The 12,427-nt window shown below is 40.6% G+C and overlaps 1 protein-coding gene across 1 annotated transcript in view; it reads left to right on the top strand.

The window, feature by feature from the left end:
• LOC117921984 (ubiquitin carboxyl-terminal hydrolase 6) overlaps positions 1-9,956 on the top strand; it is a 29,413-nt gene extending 19,457 nt beyond the window's left edge. Inside the window, exons 11-18 of the mRNA XM_034839933.1 lie at positions 7,661-7,749; positions 8,004-8,073; positions 8,296-8,376; positions 8,474-8,557; positions 8,647-8,695; positions 9,146-9,265; positions 9,338-9,412; positions 9,707-9,956. Coding sequence (XP_034695824.1) covers positions 7,661-7,749; positions 8,004-8,073; positions 8,296-8,376; positions 8,474-8,557; positions 8,647-8,695; positions 9,146-9,265; positions 9,338-9,412; positions 9,707-9,762 — 624 coding nt within the window. The 3' untranslated portion in view covers positions 9,763-9,956. The remainder of the gene's footprint in view (positions 1-7,660; positions 7,750-8,003; positions 8,074-8,295; positions 8,377-8,473; positions 8,558-8,646; positions 8,696-9,145; positions 9,266-9,337; positions 9,413-9,706) is intronic.
• The last annotated feature ends 2,471 nt before the right edge of the window (positions 9,957-12,427 follow it).

Raw genomic sequence — 12,427 nt, 5'->3', positions numbered from 1 at the left:
ATGGATTAGGTGGATTCGGTGGTGCATTTCCACTGCAAGTTTCTCAGTGATGATCAATGGTACCCCTACGGGCTATTTTCAAAGCTCCAGGGGTTTGAGGCAGGGCGATCCACTTTCCCCCTACCTCTTTGTCATTGCTATGGAGGTCTTCAGTATTTTCATTAAAAGGGCAGTAGAGGGAGATTTTTTATCTGGTTGTAGGGTAAAAGGTCGGAGCGAAGAAGGGGTCCTAATCTCCCACTTGTTGTTTGCTGATGATACACTGGTGTTCTGTAAACCTTCACAAGATCAGTTGACTTACCTCAGTTGGCTTCTCATGTGGTTTGAGGCTGTTTCAGGATTGAGGATAAATTTGGAAAAAAGTGAATTAATTCCAGTAGGGAGGGTGGAGTGTATGGATGATCTTACTGAGGAGTTTGGATGTAGTATGGGTAGTCTTCCAACCACCTATTTGGGGATGCCCCTGGGTGCTCCTTTTAAGTCAGTCACAGTTTGGGATGGAGTGGAAGAGCGCTTCCGAAGAAGGTTAACTATGTGGAAGAGACAATACTTGTCCAAGGGAGGAAGGGCGACTCTCATTCGTAGTACTTTATCGAACTTACCCATCTATCTAATGTCATTGTTGTGCTTACCAAGCTCAGTTAGACGAAGATTAGAGAAAATCCAAAGGGATTTCCTATGGGGTGGGGGCAACCTGGAACATAAGCCTCATTTAGTAAGATGGGAGCTGGTGTGTTTAAGCAAGGCGAAAGGAGGATTGGGGGTCAAAAGCCTATCCCTCCTTAACAAGACTCTTCTTGCTAAGTGGAATTGGCGTTTCGCAAATGAGAGAGAGGCTTTGTGGAATCAAGTGATTAGAGGGAAGTATGGAGAAGCTAGAGGGGGATGGTGCTCGCGGGAAGTGAGAGAGGCTCATGGTTTGGGTTTGTGGAAAGGAATTAGGGCGGATTGGAAGTTGGTGAGTGATAGGATGGCTTTCACAGTTGGTAATGGAAAAAGGGTGAGCTTCTGGAGGGATAGATGGTGTGGGGAGTCTCCTCTATGTATGACCTTCCCTTCTCTTTTTGCTTTGACGGTTGAGAAGGAAGCGTGGGTGGCAGACATTTGGGATCCCTTGGCTGAGGGGGGTTGGGGGGGTTGGAACCCCTGTTTTTTAAGAGCGTTCAATGACTGGGAGGTTGAGGAGGCAGAAAGATTTATGGAGAGGATTCAGAGTAAAAGAGTTATTGAGGATGTGGAGGATATGGTATCTTGGACTGAAACAAAGAGCGGTAAATTCTCGGTCAAGTCACTTTATATAGCTCTTGAAGCGGGTGGTTCGTCTTTATTTCCTTCAAGCTTTATTTGGAATGCGAATGTGCAGCCCAAGATTGGTTTCTTCGCATGGGAGGCCACGTGGGCAAAGCTTTAACATTGGATCTAGTCCAGAAAAGAGGATGGGCCTTGGCGAATAGATGTTTTATGTGTCTTGAGAATGAGGAGACCATAAACCATCTCCTTCTTCATTGTCCCAGGACGAGGGTATTATGGGATCTTCTCTTTGCCTTATTTGGGGTGTCTTGGGTTTTGCCCTTTTCAGTTAAAGAGACACTTCTGAGTTGGAATGGCTTTTTCATGGGCAAAAATCGCAAGAAGGTGTGGAAAGCTGCTCCTCTTCATATTTTTTGGACGGTTTGGAAGGAGAGGAATCGATTGGCTTTCAAGGATGAGTCGGTGTCAATTCAGAGATTGAAACAATCTTTTATTCTTACGTTATGGGCTGAGGCTAAATTGTTCATAGACGACTGCCCTCTAACTATAGCTAACTTTATTGATTGGTTGGGTTCTAAGTAGGCTTGTGGCATTAGGTGTTTTGTCTTTTGGCCTTTGATGGCGGGTGTATAGGTTTTGTATACTGAGAGTCGCTATTTTAGCGTCTCTTTTTCCCTTTTTTCTTTAATGAAATTCATTTACTTATCAAAAAAAAAAAAATCATATATATATATATATATATATATATATATATTTTCCGAATAGGCAATTTCATGTTGTGCCAGCAGAAAATTAATGAAAACAATGTTAGTTCAATAACACAAAGATAGGATAATCCACACAAAGGTACATGGGTTTTTAATCTGATTCGGCTAAACATGCCTATATCCAAGGATGAGAGAGAATCACTCCACTAAATTATAAAAAATATTACAGAAAATAGAAACCAGATACAACTACAAAGTTCCTTAAACATCCCATGTTTTCTCACTCCTTGTTTCTATACCCTGAACCACGAGCTCCCAAGCTCTACTGAGTGTCTTTCATTCTTCCCCACATCTGTGTCCATCGCGTATAGTCTTTATAAGCTCATCTCCATTTTTTTTTTATAGATAAGAAGAAAAATATATTGAAAAGGGCAGCCAAAAAAGTGACCATGGTGTACAGAATATTATCCTCACCACCAAAAAGCACCACCAAAAGCCAAAGCTACAAAATAAGAAAGGCTTAAGCAACACCAGGCCAAGGTGCTGGCAAATAGATTGAAGAAGGTCTTAGGAAAGGTGGTCTCATTGGACCAGAACGCTTTTGTGAGGGGGCGACAGATTTTGGATGCATCTCTTATAGCTAATGAGGTGATCGACTTCTGGTACAAGCGTAAGGAGAAGGGGCTGATCTGTAAATTGGACATTGAAAAGGCCTACGACAGCATCAACTGGAATTTCCTTATGAAGGTCCTAAAAAAGATGGGATTTGGGACTCGGTGGATGGAGTGAATTTGGTGGTGCATCTCCACTGCCAAATTTTCTATCCTTGTTAATGGGGTACTAGCAGGTTTTTTCTTGAGTTCCAAGGGGCTGCGTCAGGGTGATCCCTTTTCTCCCTATCTCTTTGTCCTGGGTATGGAGGTGTTAAGTGCACTTTTAAGAAGGGCTGTTGGGGGGGGGGGGGGGGGGGGTTCGTCTCAGGGTGCAGCCTTAGGGGTAGAGGGAGGCTGGAGATGGAGGTCTCCCATCTACTCTTTGCGGATGACACAATCATATTTTGTGAAGCTAAGAAAGAGTACCTAACCTCTTTAAGCTGGATCTTGGCTTGGTTTGAGGCGGTGTCTGGGCTAAGAATAAACCTAGCCAAAAGCGAACTTATCCCTATTGGGGAGGTTGAAGAAATTGAGGAAATGGTAGTGGAGCTTGGGTGTAGAGTGGGAGCTCTTCCCTCAGTTTATTTGGGGCTGCCCCTTGGAGCCCATCACAAGGCTATATCTATGTGGGATGGGGTGGAAGAAAGAATGAGGAGAAGATTAGCTCTTTGGAAAAGACAATACATTTCTAAGGGCGGGAGAATCACCCTCATCAAGAGCACTTTGGCCAGCATTCTTATTTATCAATTGTCCGTTTTCCGAATGCCCAAGTCAGTAGCGAAAAGGCTTGAAAAGTTGCAAAGAGACTTTCTTTGGGGAGGGGGGAGAATGGAAAGGAAAATACACCTAATCAATTGGGAGGTGGTGTGTACTCAAAAGGAGAATGGAGGGCTTGGTTTACGGAAGATTGATCTCCTCAACAAAGCCTTATTGAGTAAGTGGATTTGGAGGTTTGCCTTTGAAGAGGATGTTCTTTGGAAGAAAGTGATTGGGGTGAAATATGGTCAAGAGGGCCTTGGTTGGCGGACAAATGAAGCTCGCGGGGCGTTTGGGGTCGGGGTTTGGAAGGAGATTTTGAAGGAGGCAAATTGGTGTTGGGATAACATAAGTTTTAAGGTGGGCAAGGGGACTAAGGTAAAATTTTGGACTGATCACTGGTGTGGTGATGAGGTGCTGTCCAGAATTTTCCCTCAGTTATTTGCTTTGGCGGTGCATAAAAATGCAATAATCAACGAGGTTTGGGACTCTAGCCTTGGTCAAGGGGGTTGGAACATCAGATTTGCTAGGGACTCAAATGATTGGGAGCTGGATTTAATAGGTGCTTTGTTTAACATGCTGAGGGACGTCAAGATCTCCCAAGAAGAGGATTCGGTGGTTTGGAGAGGCGGAGGTAAAGGTATTTTTGGAGTCAGACATGCTTACAATCTGCTGGCTGCTCCTAATACCTTCGCCTTCCCGGTTAAATGCATTTGGGTGGACAAGGTCCCTACTAAAGCTGCCTTTTTTGCTTGGGAAGCTACATGGGGGAAGATCCTCACTTTGGATAGGCTCCAAAGACGAGGGTGTCAGCTTCCTAATTGCTGTTTTTTGTGTGGTTGTGAAGAGGAAAATGTAAATCACATTCTTTTACATTGTACAGTGGCTAGGGTTCTTTGGGATATCATCCTTGCTTTGTTTGGGGTTCATTGGGTGTTCCCAGAGACGGTCTTAGAGGTATTACTTAGTTGGAGGGGCTCCTTTGTGGGGAAAAAGAGGAAAAAAATCTGGAATTCCATACCGGTGTGTATTTTTTGGACGGTTTGGAAGGAGAGAAATAGATTAGCCTTTAGGGGGGCTCGTTAGACATATAGAAACTCAAAAATTATTTTGTTTGTAACTTGTGGAGTTGGGCTAGAGTGTACATGGGAGAGGAGTCCTCTTCGCTTTTAGTCTTTTTGGAGTGGCTAGCGGCCACTTAAGGGCCGGTTTGAGGCTGCTTGTTTCTTTTGTTTTTTGGGGTGTGGCTGCGTTTGTATACTCCCTGTATGCTTTATGGCGGTTTGCCCTTTAATACAATCTATGATTACTTATCAAAAAAAAAAAAAAAACACCACCCTCAACAAGATCCCAACCAATTGGAAAAATTGAAAAGAATTGAAGGAACATCATCTATAAACAATTTCATTTCCAACCAAAGAAGACAAACAAAAGAACTTTTTAGGCTTTGGAGTGAAAGCTAATCCCTATCAAAGACAATTCTATTTCTTGCCTTCCAAACTGTCCAAAATAAGTATAATGGACTTGCTCTCCAAAGCTTTCTATGCTTTTTGTCCACAAATGAACCATGCCAACCTATGAGTGTCTCTCTGACCAACGAGGATAGCACCCAAGACACCCCGAAAAGCGCAAATAGCAACTTTCACAAGACCCTTGTCTTTACACAATGGACAAGGAGATGGTGTATGGATTCTTCCTCAATATGGCACAAAAAGCATCTATTTGCCAAAGATCTTCCTTTTTTTTGAACTTGATCCAAAGTTAAAACTTTTCTCCATGTCGCTTTCCAAGCAAAGAAATTAACTTTAGGTTGCACCAACGCCTTTCATATGATGCTTTCTTGCTCCATTAGATGTTTCTTATTCTTCCCTACATCTCTATCTTTGTTCAATAGGACCCTTCTTTGTAAATGGTGTTGGAGCTTTGTGGATGAAAGGGGGGCTCTTTGGAAACAAGTCATCAGTGGGAAATATAGGGTAGAAGAAGGGGGGTGCTCTTATGAAGTGAGAGAGAGGTATAGTGTGGGGTTATGAAAAGCTATAAGGAAGGAATGAAATCTTTTGAGTAGTAGGATTTTGTTCTTAGTAGGTAATGGTCAAAGGGTGACGTTTTGGAAGGATAAGTGGTGTGGAGACAATTCTTTGTATGCCTCGTTCCCTTCTTTATTTACCTTAGCTATTTTAAAAAAGGCTTAGGTGGCAGATGTTTGGTACTCAATGGTTGAAGGGGGCAGTTGGAATCCTTGTTTCTCGAGGCCATTCAATGATTAGGAGGTGGGAATTGTGGAGCAGTTCTTTTTGAGAATTCAAGAGAAGAGGGTGTCGAGAGACATGGAAGATAGGTTGCTTTAGACAGAGTCAAAGAGCAAGAAGTTTTCTGTCAAGTCCCTATTTTTTGTCCTAGAGCTAGGAGGTTCAGTTCTATTTCTGAGGAGCAGACTGCACACCCCTTTACCTATTCCAGTAGCGCCTTAGACTGATATCAACATGGAATATGGTGCAGGGCTTGCCCAAGACTGGGCTTGGTAATGATTCAATTTTTTTGGTAGTAGATCGGTTTTCTGAAATGTATCACGTTATTCCTTGTAAGAAGATTTCTGATGCTATTCACATTGCATACCGGTTTCTTAAGAGGTTGTTAGGTTGCATGGGATATCAAAGACTATGACATCTGACTGGCCAGTTCTTGGCTCACTTATGGAGAACTTGATGGAAAAAGTTAGGAACTATACTAGAGTTTCGCAGTGCATACCACCCACAAATAAATGGTCAAATAGAAGTCATGAACCGTTGTTTGGGAAATTGGTAGTATCATCTGGAGCTTCTATTTACCTCCCAAGGTGGGTTTTTTCACTTGGGAGGTATCGTGGGGAAAGGCTTAAACATTGGATCAGGTTAAGAGGAGGGGGTGGCTTTACCACAATGAAGAATAAATCATTAACCACATTCTACTTCATTGTGAAAAGGTTAGGGTTCTTTTACAATTACTTTTTGTTTTCTTTGGTGTGTCTTGGGTCTTTCCCTCTATGGTTAGAGAGACTGTTCTTGGTTGACATGACTCCTTTGTGGGCAAAAAGTGTAAAAAAGATTGGAAGACAACTTCATTATGTATCTTTTGGATAGTTTGGAAGGAAAGGAATAGACTTGCTTTTGAAAATGTGGAGCTTTTGATCCAAAGGCTAAAAAATTCTTTTGTTTGTAATTTCTGATCTTTGACTAAGATATTTATAGATGACGCGCCATTAACTTTAATTAGTTTTTTTGATTGGTTAAGCTCTAAGTGAGGGCGGGTGTTGTTTTTTGTAGGCCGTCTTTACTTTTGGTTTTGCCTTTATGGCAATCACTGCATACCTGGGACGCCTTTTGGGCGCCCTTTTCTATATATACTCTTAATTTTACCTATCAAAAAAGAAAAAAAAAAACTCTTTTAACTTCATGACTAGGAATATTTATAGAGATATTCCTAATTTTTTTCCTTATTTTATAAGAAAATCTAATAGTACAATAACATATTAACTTAGAAAACATTTTATACGATATTCTTTACAAAAAGGAATCTATATGAGTTAGGAATATGAAACACTTCCCAACATTTCATGCTTAAAATCTTAACTTCATTTTGAACCCCATCACCTTGAGATGATAAGGTTGGTATTGCATTTTTTCTGTGGCTGCTGATTACCATTTCAATGGGTTATTAAACTTTTCCTCCAACTGGTTTGAGAGTGCAGGTGGAAAACCGGCAGTCTGGAACTGTGGGCCTCCGGCCTTCAGGATCTGCAGACTTTTGAAAGTTTGTCATATTTCCTTCTTAGCAGAACCCTCTTAACTTATCTTAGCTGCAATTGCATGATGGGATTGGAATGGGAAACAATAGAGTGATTGTAGGCCTTCTCCTTGTTTCCATAATGCATCTGAGATGCTTCTTTTGAACTTTGATGCATGAATTTTTCTTTATTGAGTTGTGTAGATTCTGTATGTTACTGGCAAAAGCTCCTTGACTTTGTGAGGTAGTAGCTCTTCCATACCATACTGATTTATTGGTTGATTTCTGATCCTTTATATTCACCCTGTTTTATCCACTGAGGATTTTTCTCATTATTCACCAAACTGGGTTGCATAATGTTGAACTTTGTACTATGAAATAGAAGCTGTAATATTGTTCATTCATTTATAGATCTCTGAAGAGGCAGTAGTTTCTCAAATGATATTCCCATCAAGAAAACTTCTTCCCTTAATCCTGAGCACACAAAATTGTGATCTCGCTACTTATAAGTTGGGATAATTGATGCAGGGTCTGAAATCAGAGTTGGAGAAGGCTTCTCCTTCTCTGGGGCGTAGTGCAATTTATGTGAAAGAGTCACGTATCAATGGCTTGCCAAGGTAACACCTGGTTTCTTTTCTTTTTGTTCCCCTTTTCCACCCTTGATGACTCACAGTTCATCACCATGGGGTGTCATGGGACCTAACTCTCTGGATCTTCACTTGAATGTCTGCTTTATGCCAAAATGTGAATTACTTGATTCAACTTTGTGGATGTGGAGTCTACTGGCACCCTTCTTTTTCTATCTCCTTGCTTTTGTTTGTATATTTCTGGGTGAAGAAAGAGAATTCTTACAAATAATTTTTTCTTCTAGGTACTTGACCATTCAGTTTGTTCGTTTTTTCTGGAAAAGGGAGTCGAATCAGAAGGCAAAGATTTTGCGGGTAAGCCCAGATTTCTTTTCTTAATTTTATTAATGCTCTTTCACATCATGATAAAACAACTTTGTTTGCTTTGAGGTAGTTAAATTTGCGGAGAGTAGATGTTGAATATAACTTAAATGCTGTAATGGCTCATAAATTTCAGTTCATGCAAATTCTGTCTCACTTAGTGTCCCCATTAAACATCATATGGTATATATCAGCTAAAATGTGCATGTTTTGCAGAAAGTGGACTATCCACTAGAATTGGATGTTTATGATCTCTGTTCGGATGATCTTCGCAAAAAATTGGAAGCCCCTCGACAAGTATTTGCTTGCACTTTGCTTTGACAAACTTATAATTACATAATCCATTTATGTCTTCTCTGCCTTGCTGATTTTATTTTCAACATCCAACCATTAGATTCTAAGGGATGAGGAAGGTAAAAAGCTTGGTTTGAAGAACTCTGCTTCGAAGGACAATGATGTCAAGATGGCTGATGCAGAGGTAACCATCTGATCTAGCCATATGCACACACACATGCACAATTAATCACATTAAGTTTAGTATGTTTCATGTCTACTCTTTGCGCACAGGGATCGTCAAATAGAAGCGGTGAATCATCTTTAGCTACATCTGATGAAGGTAAAAAATTTTCTGTGCTTCTTATATCTACTATATCTTTTAATGTTTCATTTGGGTTTCAGTAAATTTCTTATTGTTCATCACCATATTAAGTGAGAGCTGGAGTACTGCTTCTTGGATCAAAAAAACTTTTGGAACTCGAGATTCCTTTAAGTTGCAAAAATGAAGATGTTGTAGGCTTGGTAGAATGAATCATGATTCATATGATAAGACAGAAGTATATTATCTGATGCCCATTTGTCAAATGGGAGGATATCCTCTATCAAGTTCCTATGAAACTTTTAAAGCAAGCAAATTTCTTTTTGGCTTTGAATTCTCCTTTTTGCTCATTGATGATATGACTCTCGGTGATGTAATGCGCTTATGTCGAATCCCTTCTATGACAGTGCTGCACTATGCCTATGGAACGTCTCTCTTTTGCAGTTTGGTTGCTAACTTTGTTTACTGCAGGCGTTCCAACCGACAAGGAAACACACTTGACTGGAATTTATGATCTGGTTGCTGTGTTGACCCACAAGGGCAGGAGTGCTGATTCAGGGCATTATGTTGCCTGGGTCAAGCAAGAAAGTGGTCAGTACTCTAGAATAAATTATTTAATTGTTACCATAGAAGATAAATGTAAATTTTGATTTTTGGTCACAGGAAAATGGATTGAGTTTGATGATGATAATCCAATCCCACAGCGAGAGGAAGACATCACTAAACTGTCTGGAGGAGGTAAGATCACCTCAACTGATCTTAAGTGTACTCTTAACTCATGGCAAGAGAGCCAACATATGTGGATGGAAACTTCTTATGCTACCTTTCTCAAATTTTATCAAATTCTCTATGGATATCATTACTCTTTTGGATTGAGCTTTTTTATTTTTATTTACATTAAATAGCTAATCATGTAACAACCTTTACATGATTGTTTGCTGAGTTCTCCATGTCCATCCCCGCTTGACCTCATTCAGAGTTCTACCTGCATTTCTTATTTTAAATTTAACTTCTTGGTTCTTTTTGTTTCAGGCGACTGGCATATGGCATACATTTGCATGTACAAGGCCCGCACCATCCCCATGTAATCTCTCTTATCTCATAAATTTAGTTTGAAGTGTCTATTGATTTACATCATACAGGGATCCTCATGGTTGATTAAGAATTATAAAATGGGATTATAGATTTTACAGAATTGTATTGTACTGTTGAAGTTGTCAAATACGTGAGCTGAGACCTCCGTTTTAGGGTGTGCCATAAATTTATGAATTTTACTTTGTTATATGATGTCTCTTCAAAGTTAAGTTCTTCAAGTCGGTTGATGAAGAAAACGAGTAGAAGTAGGCATAAAGGCAAGGCTTATGATCGAATCTTGAACAGGTAGATGATATAAGTTACATCTGGATAGAGAACTCTTCAATTAGTGTAGTTAAAACTCTATCTAGCCTGTCTATCGTATTAGCTTCAAGTTAAGGCTGACCCCAGTGGCACATGGTCCTGGTTGTTGTACCCTGGGGTTTGAGTCTCCATGGAGAGTCCTAAGGGCTTGGCCATGGAAGGTTCCTCGGTTATAAAAAAGGGAAAAAAAAAAAAAAAAACCGTTAACAATACTCTCCCAAAGCTTCTTTTTTCCTTAGTTTTTTTTTGGCCGGATTGTAGACCATTTTGTCGTTTTGAAGATATTGCAATACAAGTTAAGTCTTCATTGGCATCCTATCCCATCCCAACACATTCACAAAGTTGCCTGAGCTCATCCTAAACCAGATTCTTAAGGTTGGTCACAGATCACTGTTACATCCCTTTTATTCTTTCCAGAATTAGAATATATCCATTCTGAGTCCTGCTATGAAATCTGGTTTCACATTCTATTCTTTTTATTTCCCCTACACCCGTAGTGGCAGATTTCTTCCCTACTCTGACATTTAGGTTCTGTTTGTTTCACTTAAAGAATTGAGCGAATCTCGCATTTCTATCCTATTTATCTGAAAATAGCATTCCAAAAGTGAAAGGACTCGTTTACCGCCATTATAAGGCAATGCAGAATGTTATCAACAAAGCATCTGCACATCATTCTGCTGCCAGAAAAAAGCAGCAATCAGGCTGTTTTCAGAATCGAATTTCCCAAACACCAAACAAAGGGGTGGGGGGAGGGGGGGGAGAGGGGATGGATGTTGTTGTCTGTTAGCAATACAACTGGGTTCCACTAATGATCACAATCGTACGGTTGCTGGTTGCTCTTTATTCTAGGAGTTGAAAAAGGCCCACTTGTGTGAGATTATGTGAACCCCATCGCAAATATGCATTGAACCCTCTGTACATCAACGTCAGGGTACCAATGTATTTCTGTTGGCTTTGAGAGAGAGCCAATACCAATGTATTTCTGTTGGCTTTGAGAGAGAGCCAATACGATGAAAGAATTGGGGCCTCCATTGTTGCCTTACTACTGAAACCCAGAATAATTAGTTAAGAGTGAAGGCCAAGGAATGAATGCAACCCACTAGAATTAGAGTGAGTGGTAAGGTCAAAGGGTGTAGCTAGGATAGTATGATGGTGCTTGTGGTCCATGTGCTCAACCATTGCAGCTGTGGGCTACCCCACCACCACCACCACCTCCTTGTCCACCTCCACCGGCACTGGCACCGGCACCGGCCCCATCGATCATTTCTCCTCCTATTTGGAAAGATGACACCTCCTTTGCAACTAACAGCTTTGAGAAAAAGCATAACTTATGGTCCCACTAGCCATGCAATGAAGGCCTATGGAGAAACTATGCCCCACAATATTGATGCTCCCCTTCAAAACCCATCAAAATTTCTCACATGATAAGTTTCCATTTTGCCTAGGTTTTTATAATTATTATTGATTGGAAGTATGATCTTACAACATATTTGAAGGTACCCCTATTAGGAACCTGTTGCACAGAGCTTCTTAATGGCTAAAAGCATAGTTTCTAAATTTCAGAAATTACTTTTTAAGGATATTTTACTTTCTAAATTTTCAGAAGTAACTTTTTTAGGTGGATTATATTGAATTGACACTTACCTTTTCATCTATTTATTTTTCTTCCTTAGCATATCCCATTCTAACTAATTGAAGGTAATCCTACACCAACTTTCCCTAGAAACAAACAAGATACAACTTCCCTTGGATTCTTGCCAAAAGCATTTGTGAAAGCATGTCAAGTGCCCAAACAAGTTTACATCATGAAAAAATGATAATTGCTTGCTGTTTGGAGAGGCAGGTCGGCGTGCAGGACCGACCACACAAATTGCTTGCTTTGGTTGAAATAGGCCACATTTAATGTGGGGAGGAAGCAAAGTCATACCCTCCTACTCTGCCACTCTGGTTGGCAATTGAATGAAAGGAGAGAAAGGGCAAAGTCAAGGGTCCAAAAACCTGATCAGATGGGCAGTTGATCTTTGGATTTCATTCATGGCTTGGACCAGTTAGTTGCTCCTTAAGAAAAAATTGAATGGGGGGACCATTTCTTTAAGAACGACACCATTTCCCCATATGGCAATGGTTCCATACTCCATCAAAATCATCCATCACAGTCCATCTCACATTCAAGTAGTTTTCAGCCATTGATTCTCTCTTAATTGGGTCGTGTTTGCTAATGACTTGTCTGCCACACCCCCCTCCAAATGTGGTTAGCCCTAGCGGTGGTCCATGGGGGGATGGTGGTGGGTGTGGCCCCATAGATAATTGAGAGGCCATTTTTGTCATTCTTTCAACTCCTTGGTATCACATTGA

The sequence above is a fragment of the Vitis riparia genome, chromosome 9 (assembly GCF_004353265.1).
Source record: "Vitis riparia cultivar Riparia Gloire de Montpellier isolate 1030 chromosome 9, EGFV_Vit.rip_1.0, whole genome shotgun sequence".
Classification (NCBI taxonomy): Eukaryota; Viridiplantae; Streptophyta; class Magnoliopsida; order Vitales; family Vitaceae; genus Vitis; species Vitis riparia.
The sequence above is the reverse complement of the archived record's forward strand: the minus strand, read 5'-3'. Positions and strand labels throughout refer to the sequence as shown.